Source organism: Lagopus leucura, unplaced genomic scaffold (assembly GCF_019238085.1).
Source record: "Lagopus leucura isolate 7727_CA_CO unplaced genomic scaffold, USGS_WTPT01 Super-Scaffold_100001, whole genome shotgun sequence".
Lineage (NCBI taxonomy): Eukaryota > Metazoa > Chordata > Aves > Galliformes > Phasianidae > Lagopus > Lagopus leucura.
The window spans coordinates 87,831,166-87,855,304 of NW_024962262.1; the positions used below are offsets into that span (position 1 = coordinate 87,831,166).

The window sequence follows — 24,139 nt, forward strand, 5'->3', positions numbered from 1 at the left end:
TATCTGAAGTTTTATTGATGGGAATGCAAGTATAACCATGACATAGCAGAGAAAATGTTTGTAACATTTGATAATGAGAAATTCCTTAAAACATCTGCAGTCATTTGTAAAAGCTGCATTTAACATTTGAACTCATGTTAACCTCAAAATATTCTTCTAGTAGTCTACTGCAGATGGTTACTTGAAAAAAATCTCAACGTCAAAACTTTCAATTAAAAAACCCTACTGTTTGTAGGAACTCTATTTTAGGTATTACATATAGTTTCATTTCAGGAAGTACTGACTACTCTTCCTCAGGAATATAAATACTCCCATTTGTTCAAAAGTTGTTTTCCCCCCAGAAGTGGCGTACTGCCCCCCATGGCTAATTATCACCAAAAACTCAAATGAATGCAGATGCTTATTACTTACACATTTTTGGTTTTAAATATGCTCCCCCATCACACAGTTCAATTTAATTCATGGATGTGCATACCTGAGATACTATGTTATCTATATTTACTTTCTCTGGAAGAGATACTAAAAGGAAACAAATCATCACATAATATTTAGCTGAAGTGCTCCATTTTCTTTAAGCCTTTCTTCATTTCCAAAAACTGGTCAGCTGCTAACAAAGCAGCAGAGAAAACACCATACATCTTTTATTTATCTCTCATGTCTTCATTGCTTGCATCTGATCTGTTAAGAAAAAGAAACATCTAGTATTAACAACAAGTGAGCTGAATAATTGTTCCATTTCACTTTTTGAACACATAAACCCAGTATGTCCATGTTACAGAAAAATGTCAATAGATATTTTTGGTGTAGTTAAAAATGGGGAGAACAGTGCAGTTTGTTGCAGTTGTTTTCAACTTGATCTGTTATCCAATACTGATATTCTCCCATAGCAAAGCAGTTTTCCCTAAATATAGGTCATTAATCAGGAATAATCTTACACATAATTCATTTTTTTTTTAAATCATTTACAAGCTTATAAAGGAACTCCGATAAGAACAAAGTCTCAAAAATATGAAATTCACATTTCAATTCCTTGCACACTTACAGTTTCCACATAACCAAACTAGTACTGAATCCCCAGCAGCCACGAACACCAAAGTTTGTTTTAGCCTAATTCACATGGAAACATCCTTGCTCTCAGTAACCATGCTTCTCCATACAGAGAGCCTGATTGCCACTTCCAAATTTACTTCAAACGTTCTCTTTGTTTGCATAAATATATTGCATTCCCATTATAAAATGTCGATGTCAGCACAGTTTAATTACAAGCAGTGGTAGGGAACGAGAGCTATGTTTAGACCAGCATGAGACAGGCTAGTTTTACCTTACTGATGATATGGTGCTGCAATAAAAATCCCCATTATAAAACGTGGAAATAAGCAGCATCAGCATTTGCTGAGGAAAAAAGGGCAAGATCTGTCCCTTCTCAAATCAGCAAACTTATGAAGAGCTGCAAAAGACCCATAAACAGGTCTGGAAAAAGGAACTGAGGAAAGTATTGCTGTTAAGAAAATGTACTCTACATTTCATTAAGTAGGTGGCTGTTCCTTCACTTAAGTTTATGACATCCAAAAAACCGGGATTTAAGTACCAACATAACTTTGAGTTGTTCCAGTTTTTCCCCTTCAGTGCTCCAGAAATGGGCAGGAGAACTGTAGTAGCAATTGATTCTTGGAACTGAAATTTATTCTTCATCCAACGAAGGTATAACCACCAAGTTTAAACTCAATCCCACTTAAGTTTTTAGGGAAGACTGAGATGAGAGATAGTGGTTATTCTTTTAGGTAAAATCTTTGCCAGAAGAATTTCAGCTCAGAAAATTAATAAGTTTAACTATCCACGAGAAATGAATAACTATAAAGAGCTTTATAAATAAACAACAGTACAACTACTTGCTTTCAGAACTTAGAAATCTACCTAAACAACGTAGAAGCACCTCAGATGCTTGTCTAACTACTTTATGGCAGTGTATTTAAGTAGCTTGATGTGGTGTACAAAATCGCCAGCTCCAAATTTGGACTGAAATAGAATTTTCCTCAAAGACAAGTAGAGGCCCAGGAAACAAGAAGAGACTACAAAATAAGAACTATGCCTACAATTAGGAAATACATGATTTGGAATCTATTCTCTGTGATACAAAACGACAGTGAAGGAGGTTCCATAGTAAGATGCTGCTTCCCCGCTACAAAATTCTTTTAAATATTAGAGGATGCATAACTTTTCCTCTGCTAGGCAGCAAATCTCTTTGGGAAGACTACTACCAGATAGCATCCCTTCCCCTGAGAAGATTATCATTCCTTAAAATGTAATAAAATGAAACATTTCTAACAGTATCCATGAACAAGTGGAGACAATCAGGTACAATGCTAGATATTTAGTTGCACCTTTTAAGGAAATTAATGGCACTGAATCTGGTACATTGCTGGCATCTAGTGGCTACCACAGCACAGAACACTTATCCACACGAACCATCTCACACACATTTTCTTCTCAGATTATACTACACCATGTAATGCATTTACAATGTAAGCAATGCACATTAGACAGACGGAGCTAAAATTGGAACAATACTACACTTCACTGTTCTATACATTTAGCTGTACATGGGAGGACAAAAGAGACCAGATCCTCACCAATATGCAACATAAGGAGATACAGAGTAAAAAACCAAGTTTGCAAATGAGAGTTTGTATGTAAAATATTGTCTAAGCCAGATCCCTTATTTTCTATGTAGTTATGAATGTCTACATACACTAGAATACTTATAACCTAAGCTGGCTAAAGAACTGAAGTTGAATGACCAAAAGCAGTGTATTTATTTTTCTAAGCTGCTTATTCCTTGTTTCCAAATACACAAGATACAGAAAACTGGGACAGGAAGGTAAGAATAAATTAAAGTATTAACTCAGTTATTGCTATACAAATTAAAGTTCAAGAGCACCAGGTATCATTAATTCTGCAAGGAATAGTTTTGCTTTGTTTGCAAGAGTATGTATAATGTTTCGGACTGTATTTTGGCAGAGGATCTGATATGATCTTTGTGTGCATATCGGGGATAAATGAAAGATAAGTATGAGATAGAGCATCAATACTCACTGTGTGATTTGATCTGACAGCAGAATTGGACAGAAAGAAAACAAAGAAAATAAAGAAAAAACTTAAAAAAAAAAATCAGATAGTTTAACAGAATGAAAACAGAGCAATAATTATGTACAGAACAGTATACCTTGGAGCCAGTCCACACCTTCCTGCAAGCCTTCTCCTTTAAGAGCATCACTGGCACTGAAAGAAACAAACAAAATAATGAAAATATTGCAATAATACCATTTTCATCACTAAACCCGTAATTTTCAGAACTGTGGAGTAGCATAAACTACACTTCATATTACTTCACCTAGAGAAGACTGCTCCTCAAATGATGTATTCTAGAGTGCATTCCCAATGTGGGAACACCATTTTGAGACGCGGTCAATTTTATTTTGAGAAACTACTCTAGTTTCAGGCTGAGGAATCGTTCCTAGAACATGAGGGGTTCTGGAAGAGCGGCTACACAAGGGAGAGCCACACTGTTCTGCTGCAGATACACTTAAGCAACACGCTCTGCAGACAATGCTGTAGAAGATACATCAGTATTACTGTAGACAGTAAATGAAGTAGCTGTGTCTCTCTTCCCATGCAGTTTCTACACACTGTGAAGCTGTCAGACTACTATACACCCTAGATCTGTCCATATGTAAAATAAAGAAAATCAAGCTGCCATGAGAACAGTGAGGATCTAAGAGAGTGCAACTGTTTAAGGCTCCTCGTTCTGCAGCTTATGAAATTTAGCTCAGTAGCAAATATGCGCTGCTACTGTTGTTATCTATAAAATTATTTTTCAAGTAGCTTGAGAATCCATCAGCGTAAAGCTGGGACCCCCAAAATAACACCCAGGCAAATCAAATTTAATAGTAAAGGACATAAATGAACATTTTATTGATCAGCAGCGTTTAGCTGCTGATCTTACTTTTAATTCTTTTAATATCTGAGAACTTCAGTAAAACAAATCTAACACCTGTAAAGCACTTACGAAAGAGGTTTTTTCTCTCCCCTCCTCTGTGTGTACAGACAAAATTGTTTTATCTATAGGAAATCTTTACATCCTTCAGAAAAGGAAATACAATAGTTCTACTTCCCAGCAAAAATAGTTGCAACTACTCTTCTGATAAGAACATTTTGAGCTCCGTGAAGTTTTCTATTTCATTGTCTGGGTAACAGATCTCTTGTGAAAATCTTCAAGTCATGGTCTATGTGAAAGCATCATGTGTTTAAAAGAAATTTCACAGCAAGTATTGTAATGTTCCTACTCTTCCCACATATAGCAGCACAGCATTTTATCTGGCTTATTTAGTTAGTATTACATAAAGAGTGGCATGAAAGTGCTAGAATATGAATGTACAAACTAACACCAATAAAAATGAATAAATAAAAAGAAAATTTACCAGATATGCCAAGGTTTGTCTTTGATGTTTTCTAATGATAATAACTGAGATACTTTCACAGATGATATTGCATCCCTGAGGTCCATCTTGTTTGCAAAGAAAAGAATAGGCAGTCGACGGTGCTTAATATCTAGGAGTGAGTAGAAGCAGAACTACCATGACAATATGCAACACTATCTCTGCAAGCAAGAAATTGCAAATGATAAAATAAGATAATTTGCTCACCTGTAACTGCAACTCTTTGAAGACCGTATCCTACCAAGATGCTTGCTGTTGGGTCACGTGGCCTCTGATGCATGCTTAAAGAATGCCCACAAACTTTCTGGGAAGCTTTGGGATCTTCCACCCACCTCTCCCCCTACCTTACATAAAGCTGTACATATAAATTGCTGGTGAAAAAGAGCAGGATTTCAAACAGCTCCTTAAAAATACTACACGTCTCTGCTTAGTGAAATCTGGATATGTAAAATGGATGTTAAGAATGATTTGCATTCATTCATATCGTCCCAAAAGCAGAATCACACGAATAGTCTGTATTATCCTATAACATCCTGGAGAGCATCCCTGGCTTTCTTTAAATAATCATGAAACAGGAAAAAGATGTGCACATCTGGACATCTCTTGTCCCACTTTCACTTGAACTAAGACTTCACTTCCAGAAGCTTGTCTCAGTCAGCAATGGGAACCACAGAGCAAACCAATGACCTTGGTACAATGCCAATCTCCAGCACACTCATGCGTGCAAAAGCATAAGCCTCTCTGATTACCACAAAAGGTAGAAAAGCCATTGCAAGGAAATAAAGTACACATATGTCAGCTTGAAGAGAACAAAATGGCAAAAAATTACTAGCATCAATGCTAAGAATTTTTCACATTAATAAAAAATTTTAAAAAGGATAATTACAGGATTACCAAAAATCTAGAGTTGATAGGAAAAAATCTTTTAAAGAACTGGTGAATACTCTATTTCTTAGAACAGTATAAGGAAAATACACAGGAAACAAACGAAGGATTTATTTGGAGCCTTAAACATAAGTCAGCAGACCCTGCTAGGGAAGGTGGCAGACACCTACCCCACCCTTCAGTTGTTTGCTAAATAAACTGATAGCCACAGATATTTATATCTTTCCTACCTTATTACATTATTTCCAACTACACCACATTCACGCCTCCCACTTCCCCTCCAACTTTCAATGCTTACTAATGGAAAGCTAACATTTTCTTGTAACAAACTGTTATGAGCTAACACAACAAGAAAACTCAAACACCACAGATGTGCAATGGGCAGCTTTTAAATAACATGAAATTTTTATACATTCTATATTCTTTATATAGAAGCATGTGCTGGAGGGCAAGTGACCCAAGAGTCAACATCTAAATGGGTAATCTAAAGACTATGATTCTGCAAAATGCTCAAGTTTGATAAACAAAATAATATGATAACAGTGATCATTAAAGAAGATGTTACATGTTTGTGGACAGTACCCTCTACAAGTAAAAAGGAAATGGTTCTGATCCATGAAACAGTCCCAGGTAGTACAACTTCCAACATCAGTAACACTTCACATTACATGTTCCCTTTCACTTAACCTCTTTAGACAAAACCTGGCAAAAAGAGATGGAACTTCCTGTTATACTAAAGGATTACCTAAAATTTTCAAAGACTGGAAACTACATGAGGTTGTTAATCAGCATGCATTTAAACCTTAAATAAACATGTACATTTGAGCCAAGCTTTGCAGAGGCAGAAGCAAAGAAGAGCAATAAGCAAGGTATGCAGAGGAAGAGTAGAACAAATGGCTTTAAACTGGAAGAGGGTAGATTTAGACTAGATATTAGGAAGAAATTCTTTACTGTGAGGGTGGTGAGACACTGGAACAGGTTGGCAAGAGAGGTTGTGGATGCCCCCTCCCTGGAAGCATTCAGACTGGATGGGGCTTTGAGCAACCTGATCTAGTGGGAGGTGCCCCTGTCTACAGCAGAGGATGTGGAATGAGATCATCTTAAAGGTCCCTTCCAACACAAACTATTCTATGATTACTGTAGTAAAACAGCAGTAGTTAAAATCATTTAAAATCAGTTAAAATCCACTTTTATCAAACATTACATGCTTTGCTTCTCTTAAGACCTATTAAAATCCAAAACAATAAAACAGGAACTCTACTACTGCACTTGACCTAAGCTGCTCCAAGGCAAAAACACAGAATCGTCTGTTCTTGGTACCGGGGAATATTCTAGGTAGCCACAGCCATGATCTTTCAAAACCAGAAGACATCAAATTTATCAAGAACTGAACAGTTCTGACATACGAGATCAGTGTTAGTAACCTGCTAATTCCCAAACAAAACACCTAAGCTTGCATATCCTCAGCCTTAATATTTTATGCTATCACAGTCTTTACCTCTCATCCTCGCTTTTCCATGGTTTCCATTTTATCTACAGAATCACCTTTTTACAGATGTGGTTAATACCTGCTTTGTTACAAAATTCCTTAATCCATAGGTAATCCACCTTCAGCCCTTGGTTCACCTCTACCCTTCCCTTGAACTTTGCAAGGCTGTCATTTCAGTGCATGCATTTGAAGTAACCCATACTGCTGAATGTGAAACAAAGAGGGCTCAGTCAGCTCACACACAGTTAGCTGCCACATCTCTGCTGATCCATTCACATATTAGATGCAGTCTGCACAGAAAATGAAACTGTAGCAATACGTTTGCTCCTGCCACATATCACTGTCCTTGGTTGGAAATCCAGAAGCCAGCTTCACCTTTCTTAGTGCCAGCAAAGTGACTCCACGAGTTAGGGCTCTACTAGCTAAATAAACATGAAAATGCAGTACAATTTTGCTTTAAATTTCCTGCATGTAGTTTCACACTCTAGCTGCTCAGAGCAATTACCTACTGTCCCAAAAGCCAGACAAAACTGCATATTGCTTAGAAATACATAAATTTGATTCCATATATGGAAAAGTGAATAATGGAAGAGTTGACTGATCTCAAAACTTAAAAGAACGCAGACTCAGAGTTAAACAAACAAACCCTCAAAAACAAGTGCCTTATCACAAATTCCCACATTTCTTCTTCCATTCCATTTATCCTTTTATAAGCAATTGAAACTGTCTGGTATAATTATATACGTGATAGCCAGAAATGAGGATAATCAGAAAAGAAAATAATAGATGATATTTAAAAAAGGAAAGTTTCATTAAAGGAATTTGCCATCTTCACAGAAAAAAAAAATAAAATAAAATCAGAAAAGCAAATTTTTTGGTGTGCATGTTGGTCACCACATCCAGGCAGCACTCTAGCTTCCAAGAGGTTAAAACCAGTCCTTCCTCAAACCAGTGCCATTTTCGTTATGTACACATTAACAAGAGATGAGTCCAACTCATTGTACCCAGCTTAGGTATGATCAGTTTGTAAAACTCAATAAGGATACAAAAACAAAAAAAAAAACAACCCCAAAGACTTACTCAAGCCCATCATTCTCATTCTAGTATTCATGCACATCTAAAATATTTGTAAGATATCCAGAATGTGTCAGATAAGAAGGGCTATTCTTACTACAATATAACAAATATGGAGACAGAAGGGGAAAGAGGTCTCCTCACCTGGATGATTCAGAAGAGTGTCAAGTTCTTCTTTGGCCACAACCATTCTTAATTTGTCACTGCTATCAATGACAAAAATAATGGCTTGGCCTTCTCTGCATAACATAAAAAGAGCAAAGAGGCAAATTATAGGTTCTCTCAGACTGTGATTAAGGCTTCAGAAAAAACACCAGAAAAGGCAAACAAACCCAATTTTTTCCTCTCATTTTCTGTTGCTATTTACCATTAACATTTGAATCCAGCCCTATTTCTGAAATTCAACCTTTTGGTAACCTGCATAAATTCATCTGAGACATGAGCCGCGTGACTTGTGCAGGGCTCAGGCTACAGAACAGACCCTTTGGAAATCCTGATTTCACCACCACCAGGTTGAAAAAAGAACTGTGAGAATGTAATCAGAACTGTTACACTCAAGAAAGGTTTCTCGTAAAATCCCTTTGTTTCCTACACTAAAAGAAGTATATTTTAAGAATAAACAATAAAAACATTGAGCATTCTCCAAAGATGAAATGCATGTCCATGTGTTTACCAACTAGGCACATTCGGATTAGTTAACTTTTACAACAGTCTGCATTAAGATCTTTTTTGCTTTTGAACAAGAAGTGAACATTTTCAACTATTTCAAATCATTACAACAACTTGCTGGCAGTATCACCATAGACAAAACATACATACATGCTATTCAGCTCATGTTTTCAGCATTTTACTGATGTTGTATGACCTCGTATTTCATTTACTGAGACTTGTTTGAAAGCAAAATTAAGTTTGAACAGTACAGGTGAGTAGCTATAGGGGACCCACAAAAAGTATTTTTAGTTTCCATTTTAATGCAGTACTTATTTCTCTTTTGTTTTACACTTTTTCTGAAATCATTACAAGCTATTTCTTCACTCAGCCCCATCATTCTTTGTTTTTCAATCAGAACACAACAAAAAAACCCTCAGTCCTGGGCTTACTGCAAAAGGAACAACCTGTCTTGTCTAAAACTGTATGAGAATGTTCCTTATTTTCTGATACAGAAGAACTTTAACAATAAACAAAGCTTCTGAATATAATCTGAAAAGGCCTATGTGTTTTTTATGACCATACAACATTTGTCTAGAACAATCAGACTCCAGCACATCTTTACTACAAAAATAATTTAAAAAAAACAGTAGCAGTGATAAGAACACAAGAGTTTTCAAATAATTAAGATGTGCCCTTTGAGGACATCCTAGAAAGCAGTTTCAAGCCAAAGCTTTATGCATTTTAAGGCAACTATTTAGATGCAGGTACTTAATCAGAATTATCTGCTAAAATTGGCTGTTCTTACATAATTAAATTTAGCTTAACTTTATCAACTATATTGTGTATAATTATTTACATACATCCTTTAGCAGAAGTTAATCTTAAATATTTGACTCCTGCATTAGGTCAAGAACAGAAGTAGGATACGAGTACACATTTCACTGTCAGCATTATCTAAGAAATCCCTTCACATTAACATTGAAAAAACAAAACAGTTTATGCTTCACAAAGGGTACCTTGCTGTATAAATATATCAGTGAGAAAAATGAGTTGCTTATGAAGCTCTCAATTGGCATTTTAAGAGGAGTCTGAGGGCATCACTGAAATCCAAAATTTCTGGGAAAAACAACTAATTCATGAACAACAATGAAGAATCTCTTGCTCATGCAAGTTTTTGAACTGCTAAGACATTTTTTTTGCATGAAAAGGAGATGAAGCATTAATGCATTAATCCTCAATTAAAGAATACCTCAAGTTCTATCAAATTAAACATTATAACCTCCAGAACTGAAAAAAACAACCAGTATGGATGATTTAATAATGTTCATCTCATATAAATCAGCAGCAGATATTACAGAACAATGATACAACAGAAATGAACCTTCAAATTTCATTAGAAACTAAAAAAAAGAAAAAAAAAAAAAAAAAAAAGACAACAGTGTCTTCTACAGGCAATTATTTGAGTACTGCATCAACTCCCAAGCCCCTCATATGAAGCATGGACCGATAGAGAAGGTTTTGATGGGAGACCTTCCAGTGGCCTGCCAGTACCTAAAGGAGGCCTACAGGAAAGATGAGGAGAAAATCTTCTCAGGGGTACACAGTGGATTGACAATTTTAAACCAGAACACTAGTTAAACTAGATTTAGATTAGATATTATGAAGATATTCTTCACTATGAGAGTGGTGAATCTCTGCAACTGGCTGTCCAGAGAAGTTGAGGATGTTCTGTTCCTGGAGGTGTTCAAGGATGGGGCTTTCTTTGGGCAGCCTGATCTAGCAGTTAAGTATCCCTGCCCATGGCAGGAGAGTTGGAAAAAAAGGATTAAGGTCCCTTCCAAACCAAGTCATTCCATAAATATTAATCCATGAATAAAGTTGTATAAAGTATGGCAAATATCCTGCTTAATAAATAACATTTATTTTGGTGAAGTAAGAAAGAATACTTGGTTTAGATGTAATACCTCATTCTCTCAGGATCCTAAGATAAAAAAAACAACACCATCACCACCACCAAAAACACCCTCAGCCATCAGCCAATGGTTTTTGAGTCTTAAAGTCTCTTACCTACAGAAGAACGGAAAAGCAAAAAAACTAATTCACCTTGGTGCTTTCTTACAGGATTGAAATTTTATAGAAGAAAGAGCAATCTCACCTACAGCATGATCTCCTAATCTCTGTGGTACAAGATGTTCCCATGAGTGCATTAGTTAACAGTGTACAAAAGACCCTTTTCTTTCTTTTTTTTTTTTTTTTTTTTTAGGAATTGCTTTTATCTACAACAACCTCCTGTCCAACCCAAGGCATAAATCTTCTCTGAATCATTTCTGAACGCTAAATGTAATTAGAGTTCTGTCTAAATAATGTACATGCCAGCTAATACGAACAGTAAGGTTTTAAAACAAATAATAGGCTTACTTGTAGTAATGTTCCCAGAGGTTTCTGTATCTGCCTTGGCCTGACATATCAAAAACTGTGAAAGACAAACTGCAAAGGAAAGAAGACAATCAACACAAAGAACAAAATCAAACTATTTTCTTTGATACTCTGACAAAAACAAAACAAAAAACTAAAATCCCAACCATTTGCAAAAGATTCAAAACTGAACCTGGCTACTGTACCTTCCATCCACCCCTACTTAGATACTGCACGTCTTCTTCCATCTACCATACTTAGCTATGTGGTCTTACCGTATTTCACAACAGAAAACACGTTTGTTTATTATCTACTTAAACCAATTATGAAAAGTTGCACTGAATACAAAATAAGCTCCCACTCAGCCTTTTCTTTTACCACATTAATACTGACTATTGTTTACATTAAGGTTAGAAGAGACCATGAATATCATCCAGTCCATCCGTCAGTCCATCACCACCATGCCCACTAACCATGTCCCTCAGTGCCACATCTACGTGGTTCTTCAACACACTCCACCACCTCCCTGGGCAGCTTGTTCCAACATCTCAGATGAGAAGAAATTTTTTCCTAATATCCATTCAACCTGAATCTCCCTTGGCACAACATAAGGCCACTACCTCTCATCCTATTGCTGTTCCCTGGGAGAAAAGGCAAACCCCCAACTTGCCACAACCTCCCTTCAGGCAGTTGTAGAGTGTGATACGGTCTCTCCTGAGCTTCCTCTTCTCCCCACTGAACAATCCCAGCTCCCTCACCTGCTCCTCATAAGACTTGTATTCCAGAGCCTTCACGAGCTTTGTTGCCCTTCTCTGAACATGCCTCAATGTCTTTCTTGTAGTGAAGTGTCCAAAACTGAACACAGTACTCGAGGTTTGGCCTCACCAGAGCCAAGTACAGAGGGACAATTATTTCCCAAGTCCTGCTGGCTACACTATTTCTGTAGAAGCCAGGATGTCATTGGCCTTCTTGGCCACACCACTGGCTCATGTTCAGCCAGCTGTCGACTAACACTCCCACATCCTTTTCTGCCACGCAGCTTCCCAGCCATTCTCCCTCAAGTCTGCAGCTTTGAAGGGGTTGTTGTGGCCAAAGTACAGCACCTGGCACTTGGTCTTTTTGAACCTCAAACAACTGGTTTGAGTTCATCAATCCAGCTGATCCAGATCCCTTCCTTTTAACTTGGCTATAGAAGGAGATGAGGATGGTCAGGCAGGACCTGCTGAATCCACGCCGACCAGGCCAGGTCCCCTGGTTGTCCTACTGATGCCAGATGATCTGCTTCATGACATTCCCTGATATTAAGGTCAGGCTGACTGTAGTTCCCCAGATCCTCCTTCCAACACTTTTTGTAGATGGACATCACATTTGGAAGTCCCCAGCCAATGAGATTTCTCCAGCTGACCAAGACTGCTGACAAATGATGGAACATGGCATGGACAACACTTCCATCAGTTCCCTCAGTACCCTTGGGTGGATCCTATCCAGGCCCATGGACTTGTGACAGTCTAGGTGGGGTAGCAGGTTGCTGAGTGTTTCCTCCTGAGTTACGGAAAGTTTATTCTGCTCCCCATCCCTGTCTTCCAGCTCAGGTGGCTGAGTAACCTGAAGATAACTGTAATGACTTTTAAATACAGAAACAAAAAAGGCTTTGAGTACCTCAGTCTTTTCCTCATCCTTGGTGGTAATGAAGGACAGAGATTCTCCTTGCCCTCCTTTTAATGTTAATTATTAATTAATGTATTTGTAAAAGCTTTTTTTTGTAATCTTTTACAGTGATGGGGAGATAAGTTCTAGGTGGGCTTTTGCTTTTCTGATTTTTTCTCTGCATATCCTGGTAACATTCCCATACTAATCTCAAGTTGCTTGCCCCTTTTTCCGAAGGTGGTAAGCTTTCTTTTTCTCCTCTCAAGAATCTCAGCAAAGGTTCCCTTCATAGACACACCAGTCTTCTTCCCTGTCAGTTCATCTTATCACACATGTGGATGGCCAGCTCCTACAGCCTTAAGATTTGCTTCTTAGGGAATATCCAACCTTCTTGGAGCCCTTTGCCCTTCAGTACAAACCCTCAAGGGACTCTCCTCAAATAATTCAGTCGCAACTTAAATTCCAAAACCTATCTTGAATTCTGTCACAACAAAGGCACAAATAGCATCAAAAGGACTCTGTAGGCAAAAACAGCTTTATGAAATCAACAACAAAAAAGCCCCCAAACACTCCAACTTCAGAAAAACATCACATTCTGGTAATAATAGGTTACTGCAGGTGACCAAGCTACAAAAGACAGTCTTTTGCAACTATACAGTTCACGCAAATATGAAACCCAAAACCAATGTAACACTACAAGTAAACTCTGATCCACTTTGAAATGACTACAGAAACAAGAATGAAAACAAAATTAGGTTTCCATGGCTTGGGAAGTCCCAGATAACTCCCAGAGTGGTGACAATACCAAAGCAAGGAGCTCCAGAAAAGGAAGATCCCAAAACATCCTTTCCAATCTATAACCTGATATGATCAAGTTCTAGACTAACTGCCTTAGTTCTTAGCAACTCTTAACGTATGTTTCAATCACGACAGAAGATTCAAGAGCTTCTCTTTTTTATTTTTAGATCTACACTGCATAATTACAAATCATTTCTCCTATTACAGGACCAGACTAAAGGAAAGTAATATAAAGGTTAAGAGTTAAACTCACACACAGCCAAACCCAAAGCCTGTCTTATGTGCTTTACTGGGAAAGAACCCAGATGTGACCCTCCTGTAGAAACAGGAAACCCATCAATCCCACATGTCAGGTCAAAGAAAAAATAATATTCTTGCAGATTGACTGCACCCATTAAAAAAATACTGTGAAGGTTACAAAATAATAAAATAATATCTAATGTTACCTCCTTGAAATATCTTTGTCTCACCACATCACTTTCACATATCCCAGCTTTCCTAATGGCTTGGCCTTCACTCAGTCAGTAACTTCTTCCTTTCCTGATCTCTTCAGAGTCTCTTCAGTGAGAGCACTGAATGGAATACAAGCTACCATCTAAGCAACTGCCTCTCTTGAAGATTGTAACAGTGCTCTATTCTCATACCCTTGAGAGAAATCAAATGCTCACACATACTTTTGTTTGTATTTGCTATTTTATAGCAGCAAGAAACAGAATATATTCTACCACTGCCAGTGCTGAATTGGGATTATGACTTCTGGATGCTACAACATTATAGCAAACTGCACACCGTTTCATTAGGCCACCACCAATTATATTCAATTACATCATATTGAAAGAGTGACGCAAGTCCAAATACTGTATATTAATTACACAGTTAAAAAGGAGAAAATTAAAGGATCCATTACCTGGATGTCTTGAATTTCTCTATACTGAATCCTATTGTCGGAACAATGTCCTGAGTTTGAGCCTTGAAAGGAAAGTACAGATTTCAAAATCAGGTTAGGAAACTTGTAAACATTGAATTCTAATGGAAACATCAATACATCACACATCTATTTTTCCCAATACAAAATATACAACTCTAACCACAAGCTTTTTATAAATCCAGATACTGTATATTCAAGGTTTTGCATTTTCTTGAAAAAGCAGTGGATGCAACTGGACAAAGGCCTTGCAGATGGAAGACATTTTTGCCTTAGAAGTGAGATTCCACTCTTTTATGTTAGGCTGTGTGTGTACATGTGGACATTACCGTAACCCATCTTTATTTCTTTAATAAATAGAAGATAACAGTGTAAAGACTGCAACTGAGGTCAAAACTCAAAATACATGGTTAACACGACCAAGTCTGCACAATACTCCATGCCTCTTTGATAAATGAAGGTATATTTCTACCTAAATACCAGATGAACAGTACTCAACGTGTACCCCTAGGCTGGAGGGGTCAGTTTAACACCGATAAGAATACAGCAGGCATTACATAACTGCCCAATTGTAGCTCTACTCAAACTACCAGACCACTGAAAGAAATCACCATTTGCCACAGACGAATGGAGAAAATGTAAAGCATCATCAGATGATCTGACTGGTAACCAGGTTCACTGCTGAGCTGCCAAAGTTAATTTATCATCTGAGTTGGTACAACAGAATAACTCCTTTCAGAAACAGTAATACTGAACAGGATTACAGGTCACGCTTAGATTACAGAAAGATCCTTAAGTTATAGAGCTGAGAAAGCAATGCACAATCTTTTCACAAACTTCCTAGAGCCCGTTGTTAAAAACTCTATTAAAGCAGTTGATTCGTCACATACAAGGGAAACAGCTTAATTTATTCATCTATCCACAGCTTTATAATGACAGTGGTATTCCACCATCATAAACAGCTTAGTCAACAGTTCCTTTCATCAAGAGAAAAATCTGCTACAGAAATAACACCTCTGCTATTTCAAATGTATTTACCAGGCCCAGCAGAAACAACCGCAGGCAGGCAGAAACACTTCTAATTGCCAGACAATAGCCAGACTGCTCCTACAGCAAGGTAGCAGCTGTTCTTAAGAACTATGCCGGTCCAGAGCTCAAAATCATCTCCATCTGAACTTCCTAAAACTAATTCCATAAATTCTGATCCAACGATGTCTGTTGAGAATTTGCCCCATCTTGCAATGCTAAGACATTCACAAGTTGTATGCAAAGCCACCACCCTGAAACATCTCGTTAAATGAAAACATTCAGAAATAAACTCCCATTGCATGACTTACAGTAAATCAAAGAAGAAATAAGTTCTATTTACTTGAGTAATTCCCTCAGAACTTTCCCTTATACTGACTGCTGTGATTAACCTTGAATTCAGCTCCCAACTCTGGTTAGGAAACCTCTAATTAGTGCTTAATACATGACATAAAATCCTGCTAAAATGAACGTCTCAAAAATGATATACCATAGCCTGATACAAATTGCAGCAATTCCCTCAAACAATCGGCAACAGGCAGTAAGCAATTTCATAGTCTGAAGAGTAGCAGACTCTTTATGAAGTGACATATTTAAACAAGGCCCAGAGGTATTCTTCAAGAAAAATTCCATGGAAGTTAAAAAATAAAAGCTGTGTCCTGATTTAAACAGAAAAAAAAAAAAAAAATCACAACATTCCAAACTCACATAATGAGGATACACAGACCTCTGTCTCTGAACACGCCCATCAATATTGACCTATTTCTCACCATAAACATATCTAAAACCAAGGGAAGCCTCCATTAAATTTTGCCCAGAATGCTAAACACGCTAACTGGCCCAGCAAAAACTTTTCACTGGATGAACTGCAAGCATAAATTTTGTTTTGGAAGCTGCTCTGCTTCAAATGTGCTGAAGTCACCAGCTAGCGTTCATCTTCCCACTATTTACTATTCCATTATTTGTGATTTTTTTATTATTTTTCAAGAATACTTTAAATAAAACATGATAAACGTAAGCAAATACAAGTTGTTAAGCAACTGCTTTAATCCACAACATTTGGCACTCAGTGAAGTTCTCTAACACTTAAGTGACTTAAGTGTTTCAGATCCTCAGTAATCACAAACCCTTTCTTGCTGAAGGGTTTTTGACCATTAACAATATTGGTTTCTTGGTAAACATTTTCATAATACACATGTGATTGCTTGCACTTAGCATTAGTTAGTTTGGAACTCTTAAGATATGATTCTTCTACAGTGCTAAATCAAAGAACACTTTACATCTTTTTTCATGATCACATTCAATATAAACAGCTATACAGACAACAGCTCCTTAGTAAAACATTAGCAATAAACAAAACAGGCTACTTACATTTGAAGGCTTAAGTTTATTGATGATTGTTGTTTTGCCACTGTTGTCCAAACCAAGGCACAAAACATGAACCTCCTTTTTCTTCAGCCCAAGCCACCCTGCTAGCTTGTCAAACAGTCCCATGGTTCTGGGTCAAACACACACGGATCACCTGTTGATCAGACGATACGAGGAGGGAATAGCTGTTGGAAAAGGGCGATGCAGACAGCAGCACTGGCACAGCAAGTGGGCATGTGGATAAGAAGCCCTTACACTTTTCAAAAGGCAGCAGCAATAAGACTCTGCACAAACACCATCGCAGCGGGTTCCCTCACTATGCTAAGCAAATGGAGCATAAGCTGATTAAAGCCAAGAAGCCCTCGCACGAATGAGATTGGCTGCTTATAGCCCTGTCTATGTAAAGGCACCGTCCTCAATTCACTGGACAGCAACTCTGTGGTGCTTCCAAGCAACTCCAGTAACGGCACCATGCCAACACCTCCTTACCTGCCTCTCAATCCACAGAAGGAGAGTAAAGCACATTGCACTTCAAACCGCCCACAATCTCTCAGTCATCATACCTTACACAACAAAGCAAAACAATATCTACCTTCCTCAGCACCTGCTAATGTGAGTTGCTGAACCTGGAAGCAAATGGAGTGCACTCTGTCAATTCAATTCAAACTCTAATTGTAATGGGCTTTGTCGACGTTAGCACGTGTCAGTTGAGATCCCATAAGCCACAAATAGAAGCTCTGATCAGGCCAGGTTTGGCACACAGCAAGCCAGACAATGCAGCATCCCCCTGCGTGTCACCTGGAAGCCAAAGCCCTGCTCCTGCCCTAAAGTACAAAGCTCCTGCCATGATGCTGACCCGAGTCAGTGGGCAGCTGTACTCCAGGAGCTTCCATCATGCCTCCCACTGAGTGCCTGGCTGTGCACACTCTGCTAAGAGGATAAGCCTCGTCTACCCCAAATCAAATCCTCTGAGAACAACTTCCTCTATGAGCTGAAATCAAACAACCGTGACACATTCAGTAACAAGGAGACATTTAATTAATACCAGAGGAAGCTGCTATAACCTAGAACACCTTTGTTGCAACAGATTAGAGAAGCCTGATGTTACCTACAGCTATACCCTCAAAGAAAAAAACTCATGATTAGTTTCCTTCTAACTCCACTTACCTTATGTCCAACTCCTTATTTTAATATACATACAAACACTGAAGGCAGATTAAAGCTTACTGTTTATTATCAAGTAAACCCCAGCTTGAGAATGCATTTCTTTCTTGTCCAATCTGGAGCTTCATCTATAAACTCTAGAGGTAAGATCCACAAAATAAAATCACAAAGTTTCCAATAGGAAACATTCCCCAACTGTTCTACATTTTTGAGCTGACTTGCTACAGCCTGTAATGCGGAGATCAGCCCAGTGTTAATCGCTGGGTCAAGCAGCAGCTCTCCAAAACATGTAACTTCAAGTGCAGAAGCTCCTGTAAAGTATACAGAAGTATAAAGTACAAAGCTCTGCTAGCTAACCACAACTGAAGACTGCAGAACCGCGTGGAAAATGCTGAAGGAAGACTAATGCAAGAAGAGGAATTATATTTACGTTTTCCATTGCTAAATATTTCTGTCTGTTCAAAACTCACCGCCTGCCCCAGTAAGACAAACTTACTCCGGGCAACCTCACACATTCACTCTGAGGCCTGGGAGGACAGCAGACATCAGAGCTGGGAAGGAGAGAACCTCGCAGCTACACTCAGAACAACCCACCACAGCTGTACGCAGCAGCTGCGTGCTTCAGCGGCACGGCTCAGACAGCGCTACCGACGACGGCGGGCAGCGCTTGCAGCTTCCCACACAGTGAGGGCAGAGCGGCCCGGCACGCCGCTGCCAAACCCACCCCTCAGCACAGCTCTCGATCGGAGCCTCACGGATAACAGGCAGCGAGTGCGAGCCGCCGCGCCCCGAGAGCAGCCCTGAAGCGGCAGAACCGAGCTCCCTCCCTTTCTCTCATAAAAAACTAACCCATCCGACCCGCCGGCACGCACAGCCTCCAAACCCCCCCCCGCCGCAACCACACACCTCGGCCTACGAAATGTCGGCCGGGTTCAGCCCCGCCGCCGCCTGCGCCGTTGCCGTGGTAACAACGCCGCTTCCGGGGAACTCCCGCAGTTGGCGCCGACTCAGCGCCATTCAAAGCCCCGCCCCGCGGAGCCGCCTCGGGTTGCTTTCGGTTTTGCGGAGTGACTTAGCGCAGCTATGCGTAGTGGTTCTAGGTTTGGTGTACAGGCTTAAGGTGGCTTAAAAAATGTGGCAGATTGAAACTAAAATGCAGTCTGTTTCCTGCCGTGTACCTCCCTTTAAATGCCATAGCTGACCGGGTGTCCGCCACCTCTCTGGGCAGCCTGTACCGCTGCCTCACCACCATTATTGAAAAATACCTTTTCCCTCTATATCTCCCCTTTTTCAGTTTGAAACCATTTCTCCTTGTCCTGCCACCACAGACTCGGCTAAAGAGTCTGTCCCATGCCTTCTTACAGCCCCCCTTCAGACACTGAGAGGCCACCAGGGCTATCCTTAGGAAGTCTCATCAGGCTTTTAACTGGACCTGTAGCACGAGTTTCTCTCCCCGACTCACTTCGGTTCAAGGAATCGATAGGACTTAAAGATTGCTAGTGTTCCTCCAGCGTTCAGGTTGATACCCTCCACCGCAGACCTTAATGAGACCCTGCAAGGTCAGGAAGAAATGGATGCTGGGAAGAGCTCAGCAGTTGATCCCATCCTTACTTTTCACAGAAGTAGAGTGGAAGCCAACACCTCAGACCCTTTCAATGCCCTTGCTACAATCTATGATTTCTGTGCTGCCAGATATAAAACGTCTCTTTGGGTTTGTATTTTACTTTTAAACAAAAGCGAAGAGTGAGGGGTAGACAGTACGGTTCTTCCCCTGTATCCCAAAATGTCTGTGCTGTTCCTTGGTTTGAAGAGGCAATTTTCCTTCACAGAACTTCATCCCTCATTGCAATAAACTGTAATCTAGTTTCACCTGTGCTTTCAGACTACCTTTTATCCTAACTGGTGCCTTGGGGAGAGTAGGAGAGTAGGAGTAACAGCTGTTTTGTAGTGATGCGTACAGCCCTTAAAAACCAGCTGCTTAAAAATCTTTCTAGTCGTAACATGCTTCACATTAAACTTGAAAGGTTAAACATACTGCTGACATGTTGTCTGTTGTTTGGCTTTCTTATTCTCATTGTTGCTTTTATTATTATTAAAGGTCTGGGGTAAACGGCAATTGTGACTTGCCCAAGCTCAGAAGGGTTTTGATTGAATGATGAGATCCCTAATAATGATGAGGTACTCAAGGAAAATCAAGTGATATAAATGTCACATTGAACCTCTGAGTCCAAGCATTTTCCAAAGGCTAATCAGGTAGTGGGAGTGAGTGTATTAGAAGGGAGTTTCATCTCCTCCTTGTTTTATAACAAAATAAGTCTGTATATAGAACTAGTTCTAAATTCAACAGAGATGAGAATAGCAAAGGCATTTCTGGAGCCAAATCTAAAGTGAAATATTCATTTTTTGTTGCATCCCAAGTAAGAAAACTCTTCCCCTGTAAAATATGCAACATGTAATAGATATTGGACCTATGACATTCATTTTCTATTAATATACATATAATTCTGTGGGTCTTGTATTGCATAAATATGACATTGTGAAATGAAGGGTTAATTGTCCTCTTGAGGCTATATTCTGATTATTTTGTATGGGACTCTACTTCCCTGAGAATCCCTGTCTCTTACCTTGGTATTACTTACATAATAGCACTGTAAAGAGAGTGAACAATAATGCAAAATCTTTATAGCAAATTAAAATCTTTTTAAAATTCAGCTGGGTAGTGTTTCTTAAGCAGGGAAGAGTGCTGTTGTTTGAAGCTTTTAAGGTGTACAGTATTTCCTAACATTGTTAACTGTATATGCATTTTGAAAAAGTGTACATGAGTGTACATGAGAGCGTAAGTGCTCAGTGGTAAGCACAGGAGAGGCCACTATAATTAAGCATTCTTTTGCTGCAGAAAAAAACACAACAACCTGAAGCATCTCAAGTGTTAGAACATATTGCTGGTCCATCTTTATTAGTACACCACCCTGTGTTAAGCAGCTGTTTTTTTCCTTTTTTCTTTTGCATGATCATATATGACAGGCTTCACTGTGTATCATTATATTAATAACCTAAGGCAAAACAAACACCATTAACTCAAAAATAACCACCAGTACTGTAACTTTTATTTGCTAATAAATATCTTAATAAACAGGCTTACCCCATCTGTAAGACCTGATAATGCCTCTTAGGAAATCATAGAAAAATAAAATACAATAATAATCAGTAACTTGTACTTTGTACAAAAATCTTATTATGTTGCTCAGCAGGTAGCTTTGCCAAACCCCATATTCTTTCTGCAAAGAGATGGCATATGTAATGCAATTCACCTTAAAAACACTCTAATGTTGAGAGCTGAGCATTCTATCACACTATTAACTCGTAGGCATGCCAGCACATGAGAATTTACATGGAACATCATATTATCATAGGAATAGAATTAAAAAATGGTAACGCCACTTTTCAGAAAATAATAACTTCACTTGTAATGTGAATTCCCCTTGGGTCTGCAAAATCAGTATATTAAGGTTTCTATTTCATGGCTATTCCTGCAACTCTGTTATAAACCGGCTAAAAGACAGAAAGAAAAAATGTGCTCGGAGAGTGTGTGGGAGATAAACTGCATGAAAAAAAGGTTGTTCTGAACAGTGGGGCAGTCACAGTACCAGCTATGGAATGTTCAGTCTCTCAGAATTAGTAGATCTTGCCTGCTGTGTGCAATGCGACACAGGTTCAGACTGATGAAGATACAACGCAGAGGCACAGTGCCAAGGTTGCTTTTCTGTGAGATGGATGGTGAAGATTCACTTACAGGTAGTCATCATTATTCAAATATGTCTTCGTGAGAATAAAAAAAGCAGCTGAAAAACAACTGTGATCTGGGGTCTCGAAAGAAAGAGTGGTTTCTGAAGGATACAGATAAGGATATGAGATCTGAGCTGAGGCCATGGTTTGTCTGTAAAATGTTTTGCAAGTATGATTATACTGTTAGGTTTGAAGCCATCTACCTTTAAAACTTTGACATGGCTGCTTAAATACACAATGTGTCCATCATCAAATCGTTATTCATATATACACATACACTGATACATTTTATGGCTATGCTAGAACAGCAGACTATGAAGAGCAGTCATATTCAGTTGTGTACAATCTAATTTCACAGAAGAGATCAAAGCTCCTTTAATTGATATACGTTTAAAACCAACACAGAGAAATAGAAGCTATCCTGAGAAGACATACTGACCACATTGTGTCCCAAGAGAAATAAAAGCTGATTTTTGGAAGGTAAGCAAATATTTTTCTCATTTTGTTTTTGTTTCTGTTTTTTTTTCCTTCTCCTGCAAATGAAATTTAAAAAAAAAAAAAAAAAAAAAAAAAGATGAGAAAGTGAAAATAGTTGACACTAACTTGGTCAATGAAGTCTGATTTGCCAGAAAACAAGCAATTGCCATTCAGTAAATATAGTTTCATATGATCTTTTTTAAGCCTTTTTTTTTTTTTTTTCCTTGTTAAATTGCAGAAGCAATCCTGAGGAGTGCAGAGTACCTGCTTTTGTTACTGAAGTCTATAGGAGTTGTACTGCACCAAACAAGAGCAAGCCTCTTTCGTTAGTCTTTGGGTTTTCAATCGTGGCAGCACCATGTATGATGTAACTGATACCATAAGGGAATTTTGACATCGGAACCATGGCCTTAGGTAAGAATAAAAGATACTGAAATACCGATTGAGTCCAATTCTTTCACCATTTAACCAATAAACAACTCTTCCCACTCCTGTCTGAAATAGCTTTCTTCCTCATGGAGACAAGTCAGAAAAAGAAATTGCTGTAGAAGATATGACATTAAAAATATATATGACCAATTCAAACCTAACTATTTCTTGGGGAGAGGCTGATACAGAATCATGGCCATAAGTTTTAAAATGTTTGTGTTTATGTGTTGGGCATTTTATAGTAGCATACTTTTCTTGAAATATGGAATTAATGAAAAAGTCCAGTAAACAGTATGACTAGGAGGGCATTATTTATTTTATTTACTGCTGTGCCGTTGATTAAGGGGCAAATATCAGACCTTACACTGCATTGCACTAGGAATGTGAAACAGAGTTTGTTCAAAGTGGAAAACAGCGAGAACTGCTATCATGAAGGGGAGATCATACTGCATAATGCTGCATGTTAAAGAAGAAAGGAGGGACAAATCCTGCAGATAGAAGTTGTATTCTTTGTTGATGGGGAAGGTGGTTTTATCCTGGATTTAAATCCAGCACTTTGGGAAAATACCCAAGAAAGAAAACCATTTCTATTACAATTCTGTTAGATTACTATGTTTGTTTTACTTACTCCAAACTCAGTGATGGTAACTCGTTCCAGATAAAACAGCAAGTGTGTTTTGTATCTTGTTTGCACCACACTGAAGGTAACCATAGTCTTTTTTGACATATTCCTGAGGTAGCAGCATTGTCTTTTAAGATCAGTGCACTCTTTCCCCTTATTAAAGTAGGCCATCCATCCCATACAAATCTTTGGAAACCCTTGGTCCAAAACCTTACTACAGTCCATTGATAGCTACTTACGGATTTAAGTGATTTTGGATCATGCCTCTAATGATCAAGCTAATCTCAACCTGGAACTGAAGAAAGAAATTAAAACTCGTATAATGTTTTAGTAATACATTTGAATGACAAGACAGCATGCATACTGATAAATGTTGGTTTTCCAACAGCAAATCAATTGTGGCAGTAGTAAAATGCAGAAAGGGAGAATTTATTAGGAAAGCTGAATCCAACAACAGTCTCTATAAGACAGGGCCTGATCTTACTGACAATGAAGCCAGTATCAAACTCCTAAGCCACTACAGAACAGTGCCTATGAAACAATGAAACTAATTCCTCACACAATTACCTAATTGTCTCTGGAATTAATAATATATATATATATATTAAAATCCTTCATCAGAATGTGAAAACAATAGGTAATCTAGAGTAAAACCTTCTCAAGACAAAAATGTAATTGTGAAGTTGTCATTTAGTAACTAAAAGAATCTATAGATTTGAAAAATTGGCTACAATTTTTGTCTTTTTCGTCTAATCTTATATAGCACTTAATGAGATGGCGATGTAAGTTGTATGAATCAAAGAATTCAGCCTGATAAAAGATGTTCTTGCTTTGCTTTTTCTTTTTTGCTTCTCACTGTCACGTGGAACTCGGTCTGGAAGAAACTG

At 38.4% G+C, this 24,139-nt stretch overlaps 1 protein-coding gene and 1 long non-coding RNA gene across 4 annotated transcripts; one reads left to right on the forward strand and one right to left on the reverse strand.

Moving 5' to 3' along the window:
• Positions 1-18,913, reverse strand: ARL6 (ADP ribosylation factor like GTPase 6). Of its 3 annotated transcripts, none has more exons than XM_042868357.1 (8): positions 18,845-18,913; positions 16,778-16,928; positions 14,363-14,424; positions 11,014-11,082; positions 8,089-8,183; positions 4,479-4,608; positions 3,224-3,279; positions 1-678 (listed from the first exon to the last, which is right to left on the reverse strand). In XM_042868357.1, exons 2-8 carry the CDS (start codon positions 16,898-16,900, stop codon positions 653-655), a joined length of 561 nt encoding a protein of 186 aa, XP_042724291.1. In that variant the 5' UTR covers positions 16,901-16,928; positions 18,845-18,913; the 3' UTR covers positions 1-652. The 3 variants fall into 3 exon arrangements, with proteins under 3 accessions (XP_042724291.1, XP_042724293.1, XP_042724292.1); XM_042868359.1 differs by lacking the exon at positions 18,845-18,913 and adding an exon at positions 18,435-18,696; XM_042868358.1 differs by lacking the exon at positions 18,845-18,913 and adding an exon at positions 18,409-18,475.
• A 2,708-nt stretch (positions 18,914-21,621) lies between these two features.
• On the forward strand, positions 21,622-22,820 carry LOC122178381. Its single transcript, XR_006178303.1, has 3 exons — positions 21,622-21,733; positions 22,130-22,204; positions 22,440-22,820. It is a non-coding gene; the product is annotated as an uncharacterized LOC122178381 (long non-coding RNA).
• The last annotated feature ends 1,319 nt before the right edge of the window (positions 22,821-24,139 follow it).